At 36.1% G+C, this 25,250-nt stretch overlaps 1 protein-coding gene across 4 annotated transcripts in view; it reads right to left on the bottom strand.

Moving 5' to 3' along the window:
- sox6 (SRY-box transcription factor 6) overlaps positions 1-25,250 on the bottom strand; it is a 156,287-nt gene that overhangs the window by 86,498 nt on the left and 44,539 nt on the right. For all 4 annotated transcript variants that reach the window (XM_041275413.1, XM_041275414.1, XM_041275415.1 and 1 more), the window contains 2 exons: positions 17,656-17,884; positions 12,198-12,408 (listed from right to left, as the gene is read on the bottom strand). In XM_041275413.1, the coding sequence (XP_041131347.1) occupies positions 12,198-12,408; positions 17,656-17,884 (440 nt within the window). The remainder of the gene's footprint in view (positions 1-12,197; positions 12,409-17,655; positions 17,885-25,250) is intronic.

Here is a 25,250-nt window from a genome sequence, read left to right on the forward strand (position 1 = left end):
GGAAGAACAAACACTCCAAGGTAAATAACTATAAGACAACTCAAACCATGTAAATGGATGGCTGCTAACTTTACAATCTACCTATACATGCATCACGGGCAATGGATTCTCTGAACATGCAAAACACCATGGCCTTTTCATTGACAAGAAAAATAAAGTTGTAGATGCCTTAATTAATGTCCATCCTAATGGCCTATTCTCATGTATTACTGTCACAGCAGTGGGTCACCAGAGGCTTTGAACTGAAGACTACAGTTTCTTGCCTGACCCACAATGTTTGAAGCCCATATCTAAGAAAGATCAGTGGAGCTGCAGTTGATCACCCATCTACAGCACACTGTATGTGCTGCTGTAGCTTTAATCCTTCTCAAACACAATTCCAATCAAAATCTGATAACAAATCTCAGTATTGAGGGTTCTGCCCACATCATTAGAAAGGTACGAGCTTACCATTTCTTTTCCAGTACCCATCAGCCTATACCAGCACATTTAAAAGGTGCAGAACAGCTTGTTCCCTGGCATTAAAACGAATGACACTTAAGACGGTATTCTTTGAGTTTACTAATTCATTCTTCACCATCAGGACCCTTCATGTTGGGTTGATTTGTAACAAAAGCTCAGTTTTGGGATTCTTGCATGTCGGACTAAGATTTGGTGCACTTTGAAACAATTCATGCCACATTGATTTGGAATAAAAGTTGCTTTTAGTAGTGCGTTTTAATTCTTTAATGAATAGAATAAAGCAAAGGCAAAATATTACATACATGAGATGAACAGGTACATGTAATTCTACTTGTATTCACAATCTCGTCTCATTGACTTATTCCAACAGTTAATCATATGGTTTGATTGTCCTTTCGCTATAACAAACCCCTCAATATAATGAACAAAAGGCTTGTACCCCAACAGGTTCATTATAGTGAGGGTGTAAAAGAAACTCAAATGCTTTACACAGGTATCTAGATTTGAATAAAAGCATATCTCTCCTTGCCTCTGGCCTGTAAAATCACATAGGAACTACAGCTGGGATGCCTGCACTGTAAAGAATCACTTGTCAGTTTTCTCTACTCAAAAAAGACTAGAGCATTGCCTCAGCAGTGACAGACAAGGGAATTCAAGCTCAGATACCACTGGGTTTCATGTGTTTAAATGAAAGTAACTGTGTTGGCCTGTGGATAGTGAAGGTGATAAATTATAAACCTGAATGACTGAAAAAGTTAGCCAACAAAACACAGCAAACGGCCCTTGCCACTAAAGGCAAGTCTTTTAAACTAGGACTGGAAGATTAAATCAAGCCGCCTGCCTTTGTCTTTGTATAGAAAAATATCCCCAAAACAAAGCAGCGGGGTTAAGACAGAGAGCAATTCACAGCTCCAGACCTATGAAAATAAAACAATAAATCCAATCTAAACTTTACACAGAGAGATGAGGAGCCAACCTAAACCCACATTCAGAGCCCCCAAAACTGCAATCTCCTCTAAAGCTGGAGAATGGCAGCTGGCAGAACAGCTGGTGGATAGGATTAATGTCAGAAGAATGAAATAAAACTCAACATATGTCCAAGCCTGAGGTGTTGGGAGTGGGTGCGTGATTGTGCCCCATGGATGCCATGTGTACAGCTGGAAAGAGCCACTGTGCCATGCTTCTGTAACCCAGAAGGTCACTTTTAAGGAAAAGGACCATTTAATGCTTTGATAGTAAGAGAATTTTTTTGTCTCCTTTGAAAATCGTATGTCCACTGAGAGGCTTCTTATGCTACTTTTCATTCTTCAGACTGGTAATTAGGGTTTATTCAGAAAAAAAGGACCAGTGTAGAAATAAATAATAACCACTTCTCAAAATCAGAAAAATCTAGACAGATGCGCACATACAAACCACTTGAAACATGAAGTGATGTAAAACATTATGGTATGTTACATTTCTTAAATAAATAATAATTAAATAAATAAATAAAATAATAATCCAAAACATGGAACTTCATACAAGGCTGATGAAGGCTACAACACTTATGAATTTGAAGATGCACATTAGAAGAGATTTGCGGTCTTAATTTTAATTTCTAATTTTCATTTGATGTCGGTAATCATTAGGGCCCACACACTGTAATAAATTACAATAATTTCACACAAGAATTAAATTACTGGGTACCTTGAAAAGGAACCATTTTTGTTGGGTACCCTGTAATCTACCTGTCAGATATAAACTCTATTCCTAATCAACTCTCCACAACATTCACATTTACTCATCTATGTTAAATTAATAGAACTGTGTGGATAATGTAGCTAAAAGAGATCATTGCTGCTCATAATGATTTACTAAATTAATGGGTACCTCAAACTGTACAAGGACAAGAACAGACTAATAAGATTCCAATGAATAGATTAAAATTGCGCCATGAAGCCAATTGGCTTAGGTTGTCACAGAAACTTTCAAGCAAGACAACTGTCTGCAGGCTTAAACCGCAAAGGATTTTACTCACAACTGCAACAAAGAGACAGTATTTGCTTTTACATTTTTAAACCAATTAAAAAAAATACACCAGCACCTCAGATAATGTCAAAATATTTCAAGTGTTAAAGCTAGATTTTGCCATGGGATGATTTAGTTCTATAGGCTGTAAACAGATGATTTGTTATCAGAACTATCAGAAATCTTTGTGGGCCACTGTTTTTCCAATGTACAGTATTTAAAAATGTTTAAAATCATTTGTAGCAGCCTCTGTTTTCATCTTTGCCGAAGGTTATGATCTGCATACACTAATCCAGAGCCTAGAGGTCACACTATTAGATGTCTACGTCTGGAAACACTCAATCTCAATTATCAATATAGCAGAACCAACACAGCAGAACTAACATGTGATTGACAGACAGACAGTCACCATTAGCCTACAGGAAAAAGAGGTATCCTTATGATAGATTTTTTAATTATTATTTTAAATGCTGCAGTTCAAGAAAACCAACACATGTTTCACTTATGAGCTCCACATTCTGTGTGATAGTAATACAGGAATGCTAAAAAAACACACACACACATAATCAGAGATTACTAAGGAATGTTTTAGAGACTTGTTTTTGTAACTCAGAATATCAATTACATTTTTCTTTAACAGTTACCATCGGGGTAGAATTGAATTACCTAAACAGTGTTGGATCTTGATACTGCCATCCTACAAAAAAACTTGTATTTTTATTACAAGTAGTCATTTTTAGTAAAGGCTGTTTTATATCATTAAAACAGACACATGTTATATGTCCTTTTAACAGGAGCAGCCCAAAGAGATCAAAACATGATGGCAAAGTAACAAAAGAACCTTCAAAAGGTCAGGTAAGCCAGTTCCAGAAACTTGCTTCACTGACCAGCTTCGCAGCCCATGAATGAGTTATTGTTCTAAAACTACAGCTTAACAACAAACACTGTGGGTCCTGTTAAACTGGCATGCAGGCTTTATTACCAATGTGTAGTGCGCACGAAGGTTAGGGAGCGTTTACCTACAGGCTGTATTTAATGAACAAGGGATTTTAACTGTATCCATAAGAGTAGCACAGGATATAATGGGAATGTACATGTTAGGTAAAAAAAAACTCCTATAGTTATTGGCTTGTATTTATTTAACTATTGATTTGGCAGTATGTCTGTGTAGAATATGTCTGTCTGTTGGGTTTTGGCAGAAGCAGTGACTCCCTTTTTGGAAATCACCAGGACAAACTGATAGCTGACTATACTTCCTATTAATTGCAGTATATTTAACATCTTGTCTTGTCTCTTCCCATGCTGGGCTGTGAAATTAATTAATACGAAGCAGGAATCATAACTTTTCAAAACATATCATTCGAACTCAATGACACATAATTGATGGCAGAGTTGTCAAGCATATTAACCACCCGACCCCTTTAATCTTCACATTATATAGGGGACACTCCAAAGGATAGATCATGTCCCTGGAATAATTGTAATATTCAGCATTAGATAGAGTAAGCTCCACTGAAGCAATAAAACAAGCTTTATTACATTCTTATGACATTCTTATTTCATCCCACTGCAGTTAAAAAAAAAAAAAAAAAAAAAAAAAAAAAAAAAAAAAAAATGAACTATGAAAGACCAGCTGAGATGACACAATTAATTTCCAACAGGGACATAGACATACACATTAGGAATATAAGATTAGTTTACTGGAATGTTATTAGTGGACTTATCTGTCCTAAGTATTGATAGAGCTAATGAAGATCTACCTAATGTCGGGCCCCAGGCATACTAATTCAAAACTATTGGCCTAAAAACATTTTCACGCTGAGAGTACAGTTCTTATACTCCTTTTTCAAGACTACACTGTACACTAAAAATGCTTAATTTTAGCATAAATGATATAAAAATACAACCAAAGCCTCAGTGTGAGATGTGCCACTGTCTGGGCCGGACAGAACACCACACCCTGTCTGCAGCCAGCCCGGCACCATTCCTGAAATCCCAACATCTAACCTTCTTCCAAATGAGATCTCCGCGGAATAAAGCAAGTCAACATCTGTTCCGGTTCACACCGATTTTAATTTACAAAATGAGCTTTGCTATTTCCAGAGCAAGGGCTCCATAGCACAATGACAGATTTAGGACCATTAATGGGGTGGAGTGATCTTGTGTGTCAGCATTTTTCACTGTACTAACTGGAGACTCAAGGGGTCACAGGAGATAGCAAGTCAATTACAAGTACTGCAGCACCTCCCCACCAAAATTTTCAAACCTTAATACAACCATAAAATAATGACTTATGCTACGAAACATATAAGCATGCAGATATTCTGTATTTTGAAATTGTTTAGAAATATTGTTAAACAGTCTACAGCAATTTTGCAACACCTAGAATTTTAGAATTGAGCCAATAAAAAAATTAAATTATATATTATATATTTATATTTTAAAATTGTCAGTTTTTCATTAAGTATATGGAAAACTACAAAGCGGTATGTAATTCAATATGTAAAGGTAACATTATTCAGCCAGTTTCATTTTACTTTATGCAGATTGCTTAAGATTCATTGTAAATTAATTTTATAACTAGCCTATAACTTATTTATTTATTGCATGAATTTTTACTGATTTGATATTATTTTTAAATGTAATACAACAAAACATTTTTAAGAGCAACACTGGACAAATGAAACATGCTTCTTACTGTATCAGCTAAATAAGATTAAAATTACATGCAGCATATTTTCCCAAGAAAAAAAGATTTTTCGTTGAACCAAAAACAGAAAAAAATAAACATTTAATGCGCTTTTCAGGAAATCCAATATGGATGCTTAACAGGTGATACAATGTACCCGTTGTGAACTATTCAAAAAGCACGATGACACAGAACAGCTGAGCTGAAGGAAGATGGGCAGTGGAATGTTTTACAGCAATCGTTAGTGTTGACTAGTCAGAATTTGAGACCCAGGAAGGTAATATGGGTATTACAAAGAATGGCATATTGAAGAAACAGCTGCTTGTTTTAAAGGCTGTAGTTAAATCAATTACAATATATGTCAAAAGTAATTTCTCACCCTCACGTTCTCATTTCTCAAGCCTCTCTCTCAATATAGCATATATTTTTTTCTAGTCTTCTTTTAACACTAGAATTACTATATAATAATAATAATAATAATAAGGTTGCAACATGTTACTTTATTACCATAACCAGGGATTCTCCAAAACACACTTTCAGTAAATGAATATCTTATTTTAAAGACAATCAAGAAACAGCCACCCCATTGCCTTTAAAAAGCCCCACAGATGTAATGGATATGAAGCTAAGCTAGAGCTCAATTCTTACCCTTCCTATATCCATTTACCAGTTATTTTACAAGTGTTTCCTCTACTTTAAAAAGACTTGCTATGCTGCTAGGGATCACAGCAGTGTGGGCTAATATATTAACATCAGTCAGTGAGCACTGGAAACTTGGGTATCTTTTGTAACAGTTCTCATGTCAGACTGGCTAAGTGCCGACAGTGTACAGCAGGAAAATCTATTTAACGTCTGCCTCACGGAGCGACATGAGGTTTGATTGGCAGAAAGCAGAGAGTGGCTTTTGATCATGTGTCCTAACAAGTGATTCCAGCTCATGTCTCTTCAGTGGAACAGCTCTCCGTTACCTATTCAAACAAGTGACAGACCACTGCACTCCTCGCTGGCTCTGGGCTCCTACAGTGGGAGCTACATTGCAGAAACAGAGAGCCGTTAATTTAATATATCACTTTAAGACAAGCAGGTTGTCGGAATCAAAGGTAGGCAGAATACAGCCAACATTATTAAAGTAAGAGGGGGAAAACAACTAGGGGCTGACTGATGGTTTGACAGTTTGTACTGCCTCAGGGATTCATAAACTGACAAGGAAGAATAAGGAAGAGCTAAGTGTTTGAAGCAGAGTTCAACATTCACAGGTTCACCTCGGCCACGAGCCAAACATTGAAATGGCTACTGGGTCTCAGCCTTCATCGCATATATATCGAGTCAGGGGCTTATAACAGTGATCATTAAAACAAAGATTTCTAATAATTTGGTAGGGTGAAAGGGACCCAACCAACACTTAGAATTAAGATATTTTTCTAAGTGTGCTTCTTTAAAAAAAAAAAATATTGTACACAGGTAAGTTAAGGAATTTGTTAGTGCACCTAGCTTAATCACAATAATTATAGAAATCTGACACAAATATAATTATGTGCCAAAAGAATATATAATAATAATAATAATAATAATAATAATAATAATAATAATAATAATAATAATAATAATAATAAATAACAATAATAATAATAATCATCATCATCATAATCAGTCTCCCATCTCTTTGAGCTCACTGTTGAGGCTCACTGGCACTGCCACACTGGAGTCTGGCACTGTGCTTCACTGTACTGCACATGCTCTGTGGATCAACACATTCCTTTGATCTTCAGTCACATCCTCACTCCCCATTCCACCACCACCACATTGGATTAGCACAAAACACACTACAAATGTTCTATATCTATATCCCCAAGCACAGCTACTATTACTAAACACTAAAGTATACAACACAATATGCCAATAATCATATACTGTAATAGCAGGCACAGATGCAGACCAATATGCGTTATCACATCAACTGACAACACTGACTTCATGAGAATAGACTTCTTTGCACAGAGTGTTCTTTCCCGATATAAACATGTAACCGTAGATTATGGAAGTTCGAAACAACACACCTACTTCGTTATTTATTTATTTTAAAATCAACACCAGAGATTAAATTGGTAAAAAAAAATTTAAAAAAGATGCTGGTTCTGACTTTTTACGTGCACACGTTTAACAAACGAAATTCTTGCATGCGAACCAACATTTGAAAGAAGCTATCAAATTTTGTTTGCATTGTTTATGTTTGTGTTGGCAGGTCTGTGGTCGACAGATTAAAGTCCAAGGGACAAAGTCATAACATCCTAGTGGGATAAGAATAGTAGCTGCTGTAATTTGGCATCAGGCTTTAGGGGAAGCAAGATTTGGTTCCAAACAAGATTTGGTTGATTTGCAATGATAACTTTAAAAGGATAGGAATCTTTCTTCTTTTTAATACTGTATAATATTTCAATTTGGTGGAGGAATTTAAAGAACAGCAAAGGATAACGTATATATATATATATATATATATATATATATATATATATATATATATATATATATATATATATATATATATATATATATATATATATAGATGTTGGTCGCCATTGTTAAATAGTCATCTAAACGGGACCTATTTGGCTTCCACATACAGTGATTTAAATAACAGTGGTACTAAGATCCAACACTATTATGATCAATTTAATTCAGTTTTTTGTAGTTGGGTGAATGATGAACAACTGCTGCAGTAGCACACACAGACAATTACTGTCAGCTTCAGAGGACTAAGCTTAAACCTCCCAAAAATAATTCCATGCAAGACCAGCAGGGCTAGGGAGTACAACATTACTATAATACTGCAACATCCCCTGGAGGGTGGGACCTGATCATGACTGATCCCTTCTTCAGGGAACGAGGTTTCCTTGTGATTAACACTGAGAAATCTGCAAGTCTCCAAATCAAATCCTTGTTTAAATGGCAAAAACTTTGAACCACTGCCATATTTTTTTTTACTGAAACATGTAATGCTGTAATGCAGACTAGCTGGGGTATAAGCATGGATTAGAAGATAACAAGCTTTTACCAACTGCCAGAACAACTCCTGGCAAAATACAAATGCTGACTAACTTGGCAGAGAGTTTCATTGCTGCCCAAGCTATGAGGAGCAAAACTGACTTATTGAAACATTTTGTTCTCTACGAAATTGTGCAATGAGTCTAAACAGAATAAATATTAAATACATGAAACTGCAAAGATAGGGTTTAGATTAGTCTTGCATTTTGTTTTATCAAATCATGTTTTTTCAACCTTTTTACCTGCTGCATACACATCTGTTGTATTCAATATAAACACATGTGTAGAATATCATTAAAGTATTATGTGGAGTCAAAGTCACAAGGGAAATGGGTACTTACTTAGATTATTACAAGTGCCAGGGAAAAAAGAAATATGTCCACTTGAGACATAGTTTTTTTTACATTATATAAAGTCGGTCTAATTGCACGTGTATCAGAAACACTCACCTTGAATTTTTATTACAGATTATAAAAAGTTTGCTTAATACTGACATTTTAACACAGACAAGTGCTGTCTGGAGAGCCCTCGATAAATAATGCATTTACAATATACAGTAAATAAACACTGGACACAATCGTTATCCCTTCCTCCAGTCGCTCCTCACTAATAGTGCTTTTACAGCTTAGGTGACTATTCAGCTTAATGCAGCACTCTCTGTGCTGGAAAGCCATTTTCATTCATTACAGCGGTCACAAGCACTTAAAGCACTTTAAGAACCTGTTACAAAACAGCAGGCATGGCAGGAGACATGCAGCTAACTATAGTGGCGGTGCTCGGTTCATGGAGGGAGCAAGCAAAGGTCATTTCAGTTAAGCAAACTTGCAGTCCAGTTCTATTAGATTTTATTAAATTTGATCATAGCAATCTCTGCTTAAAATACACATGTAATTAACAATGTTATGCTCCACATGTGATCTTGATAAGCCAGGGGAAGTCACGGTAGGCTAGTAGTTAGTGGCACAGTGTTAAAACCCATTTCTTTTTTTGTCTAATCGTAATTAAACGTAGTGTAATAGTCTTCTGCTGCCTGGACCAACAGCGGTCAAATATAAACAAACAAATACACACATGCTAAAACCAAGCACCTCAGTTATTAAATTTAAGCACCACACACATAAGAGATCTTTTGAACCGGGAAAGATTTGGTATGTGTACAGTATACTGTCCAAGACTGTGCAATAAGAGATGTTTTTTTTTTTTTTATTATTATTTTTTTTTTTTTTTTTTTAAATACATAATACATGCATGGTCTGTCTAGTCTTGAATCCAATTTCTTAACACCAATGTTCAAAAAGCTCTAAAAGAACAAACCTAAGCCCATACATAAAGATAATGAATGTATTTCTGAAGCATATGAAAAAGCTTTTATTAATGATAGATACCTGGCAAGAATTTGCTGCTATTTACACAAGTCCTATTATTCACTCTTACCATGTTTATTGTGAAGTAAGGTTTAGAAGTCGGTGTCTTCTGACAGCAACCTTCAAAGCGTGTTGCTAATTGGGGCATACAAATTATGACTTATACTGTAACAAGATGGCTCAGACTGTCTGTAAGGGATGCAGGAAAATAATTTTGAAAAGAATCTTAAGATTGTAAATAATAAATTAAATGGTATTTGAAGAGCAGCATAGTGGCTCAGCAGGTATCAGATTTAAATATTGGCAGTGAACCAGAGAAAAACAGAACCTGGCACTGCAGTAGTCTACTTTGTGAAATGCTTGAGTAAGGCGTAGTCTTGAACATGCACGCTTTGATAGCTCCCAGGTGTACAGGTGTAGGACTAAAGACCCCAGGAGGTGGGGGGGGGGGGTCAATATACCATGCCAAACCTCTGAAGATCAGAAATACCTGCTGTACCTCGAGGTACACTGCTCAAGGTTATATACCTACAGCCAGGTTTCCTGAATGATTGGGGCCAAACCACGGCTGGAGTTGGTTTCAAATGCCTGTTGGACAGAGCTCACGCCAGATCTTGACTTGACCTTGCAGGTTAATCCAAGATTGCTAAGGGATGTGTCCTAATACAGGGATTAAAACTCTCAACCAATGTCATGCAAACACATCATTGAGGGTCAAAGAGATTTTGAGAAAGAAATAAGGGAGATAGTAAACTCTGAAATAAAAAAGCTTCCCTAGGTGTGACTGAAATCAAGATATTATGAACTTACCGAATCAGTGCAGAAATTCTTAACATAGGACAGTTTGTGGCCAGTACACAGAACTTTATCAACCTGTTATCTATTTTTATAATGTATTTCGAAACTAATTTCTTCCAACGACAGCGTTTATTTTGGTAGTGTGATGCAGCAGGCATGAGACCGGCTGAAGCTCTATTATTAATGAGAGATTAAAACAGCTGTACAACTACACTGAAGCACCCACTCTTCTTTCTGCAAACATACGGTCCTGGATTACAAGAAGCACTTGACCATTTAAATAACTGCAACAAATGGCGATACCATCTGGGCCTTATTACCATAACACCCTCCCATCGCAACAATGATTCCCAAGCAGCATATTTTAAATTTGTATTTTGAAAATTGGAAAAAAAATATAATAAATATAAAATGTACTGCTTAAAACAACTGCTGCGAATAAACATCTAAGCAAGTATTTAAAATGATCATGAGCAATCCCTTCATCAGCACCTTTTCAAGGGATAGACGTTTGCTTGCGATTAACTCCTGGAATGCCAGAAATGTTAATTTTAAAAACCCCTAAAATGTCAACCAAAAAAATTAACTGCAGTGTATAAAGATATACTAGAAAACAAGTAAAAAAAATAATTCAAATTACAGAAAGACAAGTTGTAATGGGAGCTAAGATAAACTGAAAGACACACCATTAGCAAACTGATGTTCAAGAAAACACAAAACATAGCAAACTGAGTGTTTTGTAAACACAACACAACAAATGACATTATATAATACGCTATATATATACTATAGATATATTATATATATAGATATATAATATATATCTATATATATATCTATAAACTTAATTAAAAGTAAAGCATAATTTATTCTGCTGATGAGTTGCTAAAGTTAAGAGTTCCCTAGACAGTCAATACTGCTAGGAGCTCCCTCAGGAACACTGCGTTCGATTGTATATGTTACACTTAAAGCACTAATTAAGTATAGAGTAAATGTTTCAGCTGTTGTTTTTTTATGTTTGTTTTTTGCTAATAGACACAAGGCTGCACTCCCTAAGCAGTGCAAGAGCTGAAAGCCTTAGGGAAATGTGAAATTGGTGCCTACTCTTCTTGGCATGTGCAAGACTAGGGACTGATTTCAGTTAACTGGTTACACTTTAACACATAAAGCTTACCCGATGGATATTAATGAGGTTTCAAAAGTGTGTTTTTGGTTATGTCTGTACAGATTTTTATTTTGATAATAGGCTATTTTTATAACAAGTTATTTTTCAGTCCTTTTTTTTTTTTTTTTTTTTTACAACTTATAATTTACAATGGACTTATCTTTTATGTTTCCAAGGTAAAAAATGAACAAAAATAAACAAAATAAGGGGTCAGAAAAAAAATGTACTAATAAGGAAATGTTTGAGGGTCTTTCCTTTGTAATTACAGATATCATACAATTTTTGTTTTCAAAAGTAAACGAGATACCTGTTTAAGACTCTTAATGGATTTACAACTGCAGTTTCCATAGTAACACACAGATTTGTTTATTTATTTATTTTTGTAGTCACTGCCACTTACCCACTTGTCTGATCCTTCATATCTTACACATTTTTTCTGGTATAATAAAATTAAAAGAAAAAAAAATTCACTGAAGCTGAGGAAGTCCATTTCAATGGTCCCCTGTTCCAGCCAAGCATTCATATTGCACTTGATTTATCTAATTTACTGGCTACAATAGCTATTGGAAACCAGCAGGTTCCAGGCACTTCTGAATCAATATGTACTGTATTGTACCTGCATGTCTTGCAAAAGCACAGAAACCAAGAAAAAAGTCAATAAGCAACATACCATCCTGCTCGGTCTTCGTCATCTCCTCCAGCTTTTTCTGTTTCAGTGTATCCACCACGTCAGCGAGGCTTCCTTTGCGGCGTTCTGGTGTCCCGAAGGCTGAGCCAGTCAAGAGATCTCCACGCTCACGTCCCCCTTCCTCTGGCTTGTGTGGTGAGGTAGAGTTATTTCCGAAGGAGTAGAGGGAACATACTTTATTGCTGTCAGATTCCTGCATGGAAGAGTATAAAAAAAAAAAAAAAAAAAAAAAAAGATAAAATCAGAGTCTGAGCCAATTAAGTGAGTTTCATTCTGGCTTTGAGATATGCAAAGTGCTCCAACAGAAGTGTAATATCAGAGACTGTCTGACATACTTTGGTACTGCAGTGCATATATTTGGATATCCACTTTAAAAGGTTTGAGAACAAAAACATTTTCTAAGACTAATGAAGTAAGATTTGGTAAACTGTGGCCATAAATACAGTATAAAAATTCACAAGAAATAAGAGTTCCCCAGTTGTTGTTTTTTTTTTTTTTTGTTCACTCATGTCAGTATTTTGCTGGTTTCAGCTGAGAATCAGTTTACTAGCAATGGGAGAGATTAAAAAAATTCACTCAACAGAACAGGCAAAGTCTGTATTACACATAATTTGGAATCAGTTGTTGAGTCCTCAGCCCAAATAATCATTGCTGTTGTAAAACAATGATTTTCTGAATATTTACTGCTCCTTGTAAAACTACACTGATATACAGACTAATCCTGCAAGCAATATCATTTATCAGTAATACTGCAGGTGATTAACTTTATTATGGCTTTTATCTAATATCAGATAAGACTGTCAAATCATTCCCAGGAACCAAACAATAATACTGCCCCACTCCCATATTACTGCTGCTTGATTAAAAAAATAAAAGTGCTTACATCTGCCAAGATTACGTGGTTTATTGAGATACACCAGCAAATCACTCACTGATAAACTGCATATAAACCTTCTATTGAGTTTTGTTTGTGTCCTTTCAGAAGCAACTCCCTTTAATCAATAATTCTTCTGCAAATAATCAGATTCTAAAATATAAGGAATAAAGTAATGCATGACTTAGGACGACGTCTCTCACAAGTCTGTTTTAAATGTTAACTAGAGAGAGCGCCCTTTTTTTCCTAAAACTCCTTCAGAATTACATTCTTGTGAAGATTTTAGATGAAAACTATCATCAGATCATGGCAGTATAAAATTCAAAATAATGCATTATGTATCTGTGAACTGTGACTACAGGGATACTTATCATAAACATTAAAAAGGACATTTTATACTGTAAATACTTAAAATATGAGTGTGTATTAACTAAAAACAATTGGTTAATAGAGCTTATCTAATGAATATGTTAAATATCTCTAAAATAAAAAGGACATCTGTAGCTTTATTAAATGGTATTATTATAGGATAGTTGTACATCTCATACTACAGCTTTCTCCCAAGTTGCAGCACTTGCATGTCAACATATAGTTGCCTGCCTGCCTACCTGCCTGCTTCTGTGTGTTTTTCATCTGTCTACACATCCATCTATCTGCCTCACTGGCAGGATATCAAATATGCCAAACGTGACTTCAGACTTCTAGTTTATTGGCAATTACAAAGATTGTTCATGTTCCATATGCCACAGCTTCCTTGATCAGACTTAACTTTTTGGAAGAAGCACTTCACAGCAAGAAACATAACTGACAGGAGTAAAGAGGAGTCAAAAAAATATTAAGCTCTCTTTTTCTAACAACCTTGACAGATTCAATGCTATACCCTGTCACATGATAGCTGATATACATCCTCCTTGAATTAAATTCGACCAGCTCCTGGGAAGACTATTTTCCCCAGTTCCCTTTGGTGGTCGTAACAGGGATTCTACTGGGCCAGTAAAAAAAAAAAAAAAAAAAAATCAAGGAATGCAACAAGATAGATGTTTAAGTGAGAAGAGTTCTGTGAGATTCATGTTATACTCCATACTATACAAATCCCTGCTTTCTAGACCCAGTTAGTATGATTTTACAACCTGTAAGCCAGCATTCCCTGGCCACTCCTCCTGGCCCAATCATCAGACATTTCAAGTATAAAATGGGTTTATTAGTCTTAGCCAAAAAAAATAAGTTTATTTTTCTTCTATCATTCTTACATTGAAAAACTGACACAAAAGTGCAGGCACGAAGCTAATCTGTTTTTTAATCAATTGGTAGGAGTTCAGGAAGCAGCCCACGTAGCCACTTGGCCACAGAGTGGAGCCCGTTAATCAACATGCATACCTATCTCCTCCTTGTATTGCCTTGCTGAAGCTTAGTAATTACAATACAAATTCTGCCAGAGATCAGCACTTTAAATCATCTTGTTGCAGCAGTGCTTCTTTTAAGAATTTGTTTTATTATTTCACAGTTGCACAACCTCTTGCCAAATCTTGGGGCACTAAAGATTTTTAGAGTAAAGGCTGGTTCACATTGGGCATACGATTCAGACGGGCGTTACAAATGCACCACCTTGCGTTCAAATCATAGACACCGCGGACGAGTTGGTTGGATTTCAACCTCTCAACGTCAAGTTGGTGTTGTCACTTGCGTTCAACCAATCGTACACCTTTCTCTTTCCTTTAGAAGTAAAATACAATTTACCGTTTATTATTTGAAATAAACTATACTTGTATAAATGTAGTGGAAAATGTCTAAAGAACTGATATTATTATTATTATAATTTTTTTTTTTGGATCAGCTGTTTATAAAGAGGCGCTGTGGTTAAATGCGACTGTGTGCACGACTCCCTGAGTGTTGTCTTTTTTAAACCAATCAGAATGAACTAATGCAGGGAGAAGATCGCTCAGTGTGAACTACAGCCTGCATCCGTTCGTATCATTCGCCTGAATTGTATGCCCAGTGTGAACCAGCCTTAACTCTTTTTTGTTTTCCAAATTCAGCTTGTGCAAAATGACAAAGAGATTATTTCAATAGGGAGCAGTTTTAACAACACTTAAACAACGCTAAAAAAAAAAAAAAAAAAATCAATGTTAATGAAAAAAACACAAAGTAACAGAAAACAAAGTATCAGGGCCATATTGCTGTCCAACAAGTTGACTCTCTTCCTCCAACTTCATTTCACGGGTCTTGTGGCTTTGACGCTTGAGTGGTGCAAGTCTGGCAGACTTGTTTGTTTCAAATTCAAGACTTGTTTGTAAGTACATCAGAAGAAAGACACACTTGAAATAAACTCTGCCCCAACATTGTAACCTCACCAATTCATTTTACCTTTTCATGAAATGGATAATGGCCAGTATATACATGCTAGATAACGAATAGCTGTAAAACCACTATGGATTTTGTTGTGCCAGACCTTATATTTTAGGTGAAGCCCAAAATATCCATATATTGATCTGAGCTCTGCAGAGACACACCAGATTAAACAGTCTAAACTTTGTTAAGTTAAAACGTCTGTTTGTTTATGAAGCTTGTGGTTTGCTTCTGGTCAGTAGCGCTAAGCCCCCCAAGGCCTGCGAGTGCTCTACAGCTTTTCTTATGTTATTGCCATTAAAAGCACAACACATGGGGTTTGAGGCAGGCAAACAATGTGGGCGTCATACTAAAACACAAAAAAGTGTGGAACGAGTATCGCTCCCGACTGTTTCGGTGGCAGAGCTGTTGCCGTGGTGTCAGAATGGCGCAGCATCCTGGTTTGTGGCAGCGCAAGTTCTGATGTGCCTGAGGAGTGGAAAGAACTCCCACTTGCCCACATTTTAGAGATCCAGATCCAGGATTAGATCCCAGTTTCCACCAATCTCTTTTGCAAATATGGAGTAACAGCTATGTTGCTTTTAATAAAATAAAGTTGTCGCTTTTTCCCTCCTCTAGGATATATTATATCGTATATATATTATATATATCTATATATATATATATATATATATATATATATATATATATATATATATAGATAGATAGATAGATAGATAGATAGATAGATAGATAGATAGATAGATAGATAGATAGATAGATAGATAGATTTTTTTTTTTTTAACTCTCTTTAATATATTGTGGACTTTTTCTGAAAAAAAGATCTTGCTTATTATATCAAGAGGCTGTTGAAAGAAATATATTCCAGCATGTTTGCGAACGTCTTAATAAGGGTTCAGTAACAATTTACATTTTTATAAAATATCCTATTAAGTTTCAATTTCTTTGTAATTCAATTAAAGCAGCTGTAACAATAAAGCACTGGAACAATCTTCTCCTTATCTGCATACATTTACATCTGAGACGCTCAACGCTGGGGATGCGAGGCACAAACAGAGAATGGAGGGCGGTGACACATACCCTTCTCTAAGTGCCATGTTACAAGCATTATCTCACAATAGCACTAATCAGGTTGGATGTAGGCTAATTATTTTAGGTTTGTAAAGTGTTTCTACAAAAATATCTGACAAATAAAATGATGACATGTTAAAAAACAGTGTCCCGACAGAGATCTTGATTTACAAATAAATGAAGTATGCAAGCTGTAGTTCCAACACAACACCTTTTACAGTTCTAATAGAACTGAGGCTTCCATTGTATGTGGAGTTGTGCATGAATCCTGGGATTTATTTTATTTTATTTTTTAAATCTATATATTTCACCTGCCTCTCCATTCTACTTTTCCAATGGAAGGCATAGAATTCTGAGCCTAGTATTGCCTGAAAATGACAACCAGATACAAAAGCCCTTGCAGCAGAACATTATGGGATGTTAGATTTATGAAGCATTCCTATCGACAGACAACAAACAATGAATCCCTATTAAAAGGACTCTTGTCGCCCTTTAATGTGGCTGAAAGCATGTCCTTCTGCCAGTAGGGAACACCAGCACATGGAGCTCAAGGCACAGCAGAGGGGCCAAAACAATCTCAAGGACCTTTCTGTTTTTCTTTAAATCATTATTCTTTAAATAAATGCAATGCAATTCAATACATTTCTAGTCCGTCTCTCATGCCAGGCATCTCAAGGCACTTTACATGGCATACACTTCAAAGACATGCCCTGGCAAACTGAAAAGGCTTAAGACTTGATTTAAAAATTTCAAAGGAGCCTGTGTTGTTGCGGATGACTTTGGGAATGGGATGCCATGATCTAGGGGCATGGTGACTTTTAACTCTTATACCATATCACAAAAGCTGGGCATCAAAAGACCATAAAGGGCAGCAATGCGCATAGCTGCTTTATAAAATAAATGATTTTGTACTGTATTTTAAGTGACAGTAAATAGAATTTTACCTGTAGTTGTATAAATACAAGTCTTTCATTAATTATGTTAATGTAATTCCAAATAGTGGGTAATTTTTCTTGTATTACTGGTACTGTTTGAAAGACAGACAGATTGAATGAGGACCCTAATAATAATAAAGACGACATGGTTGAGATGAAATATTGGTTGTGATGACATCACATTAGACGTTAAAAGGAACCCACAGTATCTTACCATTCGTTGCTGGGCAGAGACCATGCTTTCCCAGTCAGAGTCGGACTGGATGTTGGTGACGACAGTGGGGAGCTCCTCAGTGAGAGGCTTGCTGTGCAGAGACAGTGTGGAGGCCAGGTACTGATCACCACCCTCCTCCTTGTCCCACGATACCCGTTCCTGGGTCATGGCTTCCTCTCCATCGGCAGAAGTGGCAAATGGAGAGGTGGCTTGCTTGGAAGACATTCTTCTGTAGGAATTGAAGGGTTAAAAACAGTGTTATGGCTTCCAAATTACAACTAGACAGCCAGAATAAATTTACATCCAAAAATAATCCCTGCAAGTACAATACTGCATGCTCGTTATATGCCGAGAACGAAAACTAAAAGTATAAAATAAAAAATTGAAAAACTAATGGAAGATCTCAGAAAAGCAATGCATGCTCAGGAGAAATATAACATTCAAGTTACATGGATAAGTACACTCGGCACCGTTTTTATCCAGACGCCTCGAGAGAAGTAAAAATATTCTGAATAAGTGGCTGTCGAGACACATTTGAGACAATCTTAGACACACTTTTTTGTTTCTAAATGAAAAAAATGAAATCACATCACATTATAATTAAATGCTAAATACATACTTTAAAATACAAGTCAGTTTTTTTTTTATTCCTAAACAAAATTAATTGCTTTTTTTATTTCTACATGAAATGAAAAGAATGAAATCACATCTTATCACAAGGCGAGGCACCTGCGATGTTGACACAACAACTTTATTTGCAACAGCAGCCTGAGAAACCACAGGAGACTCCAGCTCCTCCAAGAGTTCAACGTGGTTTACACAAGTCGCAGCGTAATCACGTACTTGCTGCACAGTGCTACGCGAACCTGTCTTGCTCCGAAAAGCGATCTCCGTTCATCATTTTAAAAACCTATCCCAATTAAACAAAATGACGTCCCAATTAAACAACATAAATAGCACTAGGAAGAACCGTCTCACAGAGCTGTATCCCATTTAAGCAGAAATCCTGATAATCAGTATCGCGATTAAGCGGCGCAGACTGTACTGTGCTATTTTTTAAATTAAATTCTGACTCAAAATAAGTGAGCCAGGATCAGAACATGTTGCATTCTGAAGTGTTTCTGCAATTTTTTTTTTTCATAGAATACAAAATTATAGAAACCATAGTGCTCGTTTAAAAATGACAAACACCGAGTTTGCATTACACTTAGAAGTGACCTACACATTTCCATCTTCATGGATTAGATATGGAATATGAAAAGAGTATAATTTCCCCCTAATTGGTCTTCAAATTAATTGATTTCATAACATATCTTTTGAACTGCACCAATCAGTTAGGGTAGGAAACCACATGACTTTTTTTTTTTCAAATTATCAAGCCATTAACTTTCTCGTACTATTTCTCCAGGCGAATAAATCCTGATTAAGGAGCTTGGAAATCTGAGCCTGGCTGTTAAAGACAACATGTACAAATCTATCACATGCTTTCATGAATATTACAGTGAAGGGAGCACTTGAAATATCAGGTGCAAAGAAAAATAATGACGTTAATTCCAATTTAAACATAGTTTTATGAGGCAGCCCGTGTTTCACATAGGATTTAACAGTTAATTCCACTTTTCTCATACTTAATGAGGAGGCTTTGAGACTGTTCTACAGTGAATTAAATTAATATAGGATCAATTGATCTAATTATGCACTTCATATTAATAATGCTATTACATGGTTTTCCAAATGATTTAAAAAAAAGAAAGAAAAACACAGTACTTAACCTTGTTTACCTTATTTTGTCTGCGTTTACCTCTTATATTTTTTCAATTTTTATCTTAGGCTGCATTTATGATTTATTTTATAAATGGAAATAAAACACAATTCCTCTGTGGTTTCTGGTGATGTGTGTAAGAGCTATATTAAGTTTGTGTCATAATATATTTTAAAAGAAGCAGGTTTCTACATCTTTCCATTCGTAAGTATTTAAAGGGTTATGTGTTTAAAAAACCCTATTGCTTTCACTAAAATTCAAAAGGTGAAAATCACCCTTGACAATAAAAAGCCATACAATACTGTAGTAGGCATGGATGTTCAGGGTCAAGGACTGCAAAGCAATAACATCACACTGCATCATCCTGTGTAGACTGTCAGCAGGGCACAGGTAGGGGTAGTAATTAAGTTGAGCACAAGCTACTTCAAAGCCCTTATGTGAGATCTACCTATACATTATCTCTATCTATCTAATAAAGATGACCTAAGAAAATAACACTGAGAGAAAATGAACTTGATTTACCAAGATCTTTATGCCAAAATGTAGTTTTATTATCCATTCCAAAAAAAACTAACTTTTTTTTTTTTTTTTTTTTTTACAACAAGCAGCTAAGAATGTTTAATTAAGGAGTCAAAGCTATGCCTAAAAAAATTTTTTACCAGCAGACAATTCAAATATTGTTTACCTTAAACTCATAATTCTGATTTAACGTATACCTACTTTTTATTGTCTTTAGTGATGTTTTAACAGGAGTCAATAAATCAAATCTGGTGGGAAACACATGCAGGGTTAATAAACGGCTGAGGTATTTAGGTCTTTAAAATAGGCATTCTTTTCTTCCATTAACTTATTTAACTGTTGAAGCAATAGGTCTAAATGCCACGGCACATGCTAATAACATTAATACATTCCAGACAATTACACTGTCAGAAATGTTAGTTTTCTTTTATAATAGGATACTGTCTTTAATACTTCTAAACCTGTCTTTTTTATTTGATATACTACGCCACTGAAATGACCTTAGTCCTGAACACATTTAAACAATCTTGCACCTTTAAGTGTGATTCATTCATTACAGTGACTGATGTATATTGGCTGTGGCAAAACTAGAAAAGTTAAACCCCACAAGAATAATTTCTTGCTGTAAAACAGAAGAAACGGACAATAAAACAACATCTTAATTACACATTGCAGTGCAGCTGGGTAAACAGAACAGGTCTGTCTCTCACTGCAGGGCCGCAAAAGGATTGACTTGTTGGTACTGTGTTTTCTTAAGGAACACATAGCCCTCAATTTTAGTCAGCCAATAAATTGTTTCCTGTAATTACATTAAATAGAAAAGTATCTTTAAATTGGTAGTGTTAATTGAAAATCAAAATTCAGAGCAAAGTTCAGAGTTTACAATTGTAATTGTGTTGGAAAAGATTCTGCACTGTTTTTTTCTTTTTTCTTTTTTTTTTTTTTTATTAATGGCTCAAAGGCCAGTGAGGCTCTAGTGCTCAACGGAGCTGTGATACAGTGCAAGTGAAACAAAGCACCTCTTTTGTATTACACAGTAAATCAAGTAGTATTATTTTACCTCTAAACTATTCAGTCTCTCAGGCACTTTTACTATACTCTCCAGCCATCTTTCAAACTGCTGAAGCATGAAAACAATTCACAGCAAGTGAATGGGGCTTATCCCATTCTACTGTAACATGTGTCTACAGCAATCTTGTAAGAAAATGCAGCAGATCTTCAGTTGGTTCTGTAACAGCATTTGTCAGTTTGAGTTAATAATTTATCACAAGTGCTCCGAGCCTGGATTCATTGTGTGCACAACTAAAGAGTACGTAACACGGCTTGAATAACTCAGCCCTGGCGTATACCCCAGTAGAGCAATTGTGAGTAAAAGCCAAGCAGTTTGTGATGTTTGGAATGCCCTCCAATGTGCTCGTGGTAGGAAAATGCTGCATGCATGATCTAATACAAATGGACACCATTTTCCATTTCTTATGAATCCCACTCGATGTGCAGACCATCCCAACATTACAGCCTCAGTTGCAAATATTGACTCAGAGCAAAAAAAAAAGTTATGGCTTAAGTTGTTGTAAGTGAGTATATATATATATACACACACACACACACACACAGACACACACACACACAGTGCATTGCAAAAGTATTCAGACCCCGACCAATTCTCTCGTATTACTGAATTACAAATGGTACATTGAAATTTCGTTCTGATCGATATTTTATTTTAAAACACTTACTCAAAATCAATTATTGTAAGGTGATACTGGTTTCATGTTGGGAAATATTTTTAAGAAAAATAAAAAACTGAAATATCTTGCTTGCATAAGTATTCAACCCCCACACTTTAATATTTGGTAGAGCCACCTTTCGCTGCAATAACAGCTTTAAGTCTTTTGGGGTAAGTATGTACCAGCTTTGCACACAGTGTCGGAGTGATTTTGGGCCATTCTTCTTGGCAGAATTGCTCCAGGTTGTTCGGGTTGGTTGGACGACGCTTGTAGACCTCGATTTTCAAATAGTGCCACAGATTCTCAATGGGATTGACTGGGCCACTGTAGGACATTCACCTTTTTTGTTCTTGAGCCACTCCAATGTTGCTTTGGCCTTGTGCTTGGGATCATTGTCCTGCTGAAAGGTGAATTTCCTCCCAAGCTTCAGTTTTTTAACGGACTGAAGCAGATTCTCTTGCAGCATTTTCCTGTATTTTGCTCCATCCATTCTTCCTTCAATTGTAACAAGATGCCCAGTCCCTGCTGATGAGAAGCATCCCCACAGTATGATGCTGCCACCACCATACTTCACTGTAGGGATGGTGTGTCTTGAGGCATGGGCAGTGTTAGGTTTGCGCCACACATAGCACTTTGAGTTTTGGCCAAAAAGCTCTATTTTGGTCTCATCTGACCACAAAACCTTTTCCCACATCGCAGCTGGGTCACTCTCATGCTTTCTGGCAAACTCCAGACATGCTTTCAGATGGTACTTTTTGAGTAACAGCTTCTTTCTTGCCACCCTCCCATACAAGCCAGTGTTATGCAGCGCTCCTGATATGGTTGACTGGTGCACCATTACTCCACTCCCAGCCACTGAACTCTGTAGCTCCTTCAAAGTGATTGTTGGCCTCTCTGTGGCTTCTCTCACAAGTCTCCTTCTTGTTTGAGCGCTGAGTTTTGAGGGATGGCCTTTTCTTGGCAGTGCCTGGGTGGTGTGATGCAGCTTCCACTTCTTGATTATTGATCCAAGTGTGCTCACTGGGATATCCAAACACTTGGATATTATTTTGTACCCTTTCCCTAATCTATGCATTTGTATTACTTTATCTCTAACTTCTGTAGAATGCTCTTTGGTCTTCATTTTCCTTCAGATTCACAGCCTTACCAATGATCCTTCAACAGTGGGGTTTTTATCCAGAAAATGTGACAGCAACTTAAATGGTTCACAGGTGGAGGCCAATGGTAATGTAATTGTGTCCTCGTTAGGGCAATTTCTTTCATCGGTGCAAACTGGAAGCTTCCACAGCACAGGGGTTGAATACTTATGCAAGCAAGATATTTCAGTTTTTTATTTTTCTTAAAAATATTTCCCAACATAAAACCAATATCATCTTACAGTAATTGATTCTGAGTTTCAGTGTATAAAAATAAAATATCTAACAGAACGTTTCAATGTATCATTTGTAATTCGGTAACATGAGAGAATTGGTGAGGGGTCTGAATACTTTTGCAAGGCACTGTGTATATATATATATATATATACAGCTTGTAAAGAAATAACAAGAACAATCTACTTTAAAAAAGCAAAAGTACAGAAATGTGCATGCAATAGCCCCACTCCCTAAAGTGGTATACCTGGTGGCTGATTATACACACAGAACCAATGTAACAAACTTACTAATTATTCGCAATGCTCATATTACATTTGCTGCTTCCTTAATCACTTTAATATTCATTTGTTTCAAATTACTGCCTTTGTGAATATTAGGCAGTAACTGGTCATATATTGAATGGCCCCCATCAGTAATTTCTTACTTTCACGGTTGATTACACAACAACGGGATGCTAAAAACCTTGTCTGATAAATAACAGGATGAAGTGCGGCTCTTACTCAAGTCACAAAAGTTCATGTCTTCAAAAAGTCTATATTTAGCTGACAATATTGCAGCCACTATATTTAAAGGGCTTAAGACTTAAGTTCTTTGACCAGCGCTCATATGCCTTGGAATGCTTTGACTCATGAATTGTTTCTCCTGATAATATTTCATCCCGCATCAACCTCTGTTTAATTGGTTAGCATTCGAACCTCACAGATGGATGCCTTAAAAGTCTTATGACTGAGCCATGTGTCTTTTGATATCCCGTTTCCTCTTGATTGCAACAAGGTCTGACTTTCTGCTCCCTGTTTCACACTGTTGACCTTTTATAGACAATGGCAATAAGTAACCCCACACCGCTGGTGTTAGCTGGATGTGCCTCACCAGTAACTTCAGGTCAGTTCAGGAAGCAAATATTAGCCCCCTCTGAAGGAATACAAAATAGACAAGCCATTGTTTCCCAACATAATTGCAAAAAGCTGAGTTTGCTAAAGGGAGCTTTATCACAAAGCTTTGAATCTCCCCAGGTCTTAAGCAAAACAGCACATAACATGAAACTACAAAAGTGTAGTTAATGCAAAATCAGTCCTGCTGTGTTTTAAAGTGTTTAGTTTTAACCCACACATGTACAGCATTAAGTATATGTTGTACCTCTCAACAGAAGGATGGTTATTATATTGTGAGCATATTAAAGTGTTTCCTGCACCGTGTTATCAGTATAACAGACACAATCTCTAAGAAAGGCACATACATATTTTTAGTTTTCTTTTAACGTAAATGGATTAAACAGATGTTTTAAATACCACATGTCCCTCAGTTTTTATCACACACCTGTGTGTTTCTTTGGATTCCTGCCATAGAGTAACAAACATCTGATAAACTGCATTCCTGTGTGACACAAGCCATTATTTGATCGTAAAATGCATGTAGAGAATATATATCTTTAAATAAAGTAATACATTTCATGTGATAGTAAAGTTAGCCTCAGCATTGGAAGGCTGAAAAATGAACTATGCCTTCATTGTTGTCTCTTTTCCTCACCACCAGCAAATTAAATCAAAACGCACGTGTAATTGATGGCCTCTGATTATAGTTTACAGTGGATTTTGCTAGCAAAAACATTACACAGGTACAGCATCTCATACTGAACTAATCTTAATCCCCTTACACACTTTCACTGCTTGTAAAATGATTCCCTACACGTTTGCTTTCAAGCTTAATTATTACATTTCTGTCACAATACTGTGTAGAATGTTTATTATTCTGTCACTGCTGACCCAAAGATAAAAGCAGCTTCATGTGAAACACGACAATCTTATGAATAACAAATCAACCAACTAACAGGTGAATAACATTGTTGTTGGATAATGAGATACTTAAAAGGGTTGAAGGATTTTCTATTTCATTAAAACTGTATTAATTCAAAAGAAATAACAGCATTGTTAGATATTTCTGGGTTTTCTTTGTAATGTGTATTCTTTCACATTTTCTGCATCAGGTATTACTGAGTCCTTAATTGTCATAGAAATTTTAATTTTTTCTGCATATATTGCGTCTATTACCCCTACGACTCACGAGCTTTTGCATATGAAAAGCCGATGCATTTTAATACAGTTAAAAAAAATCTCCAACACTACAGTGCTCTCTTGCTATAAAGTTCTTGATTATAATGTGCCTCGGATATAACGCTCCTACAGCAGGTCCCCCAATTCCCTTTATTAGTGATCC

Source organism: Polyodon spathula, chromosome 17 (genome assembly GCF_017654505.1).
Source record: "Polyodon spathula isolate WHYD16114869_AA chromosome 17, ASM1765450v1, whole genome shotgun sequence".
NCBI classification, from domain to species: Eukaryota; Metazoa; Chordata; class Actinopteri; order Acipenseriformes; family Polyodontidae; genus Polyodon; species Polyodon spathula.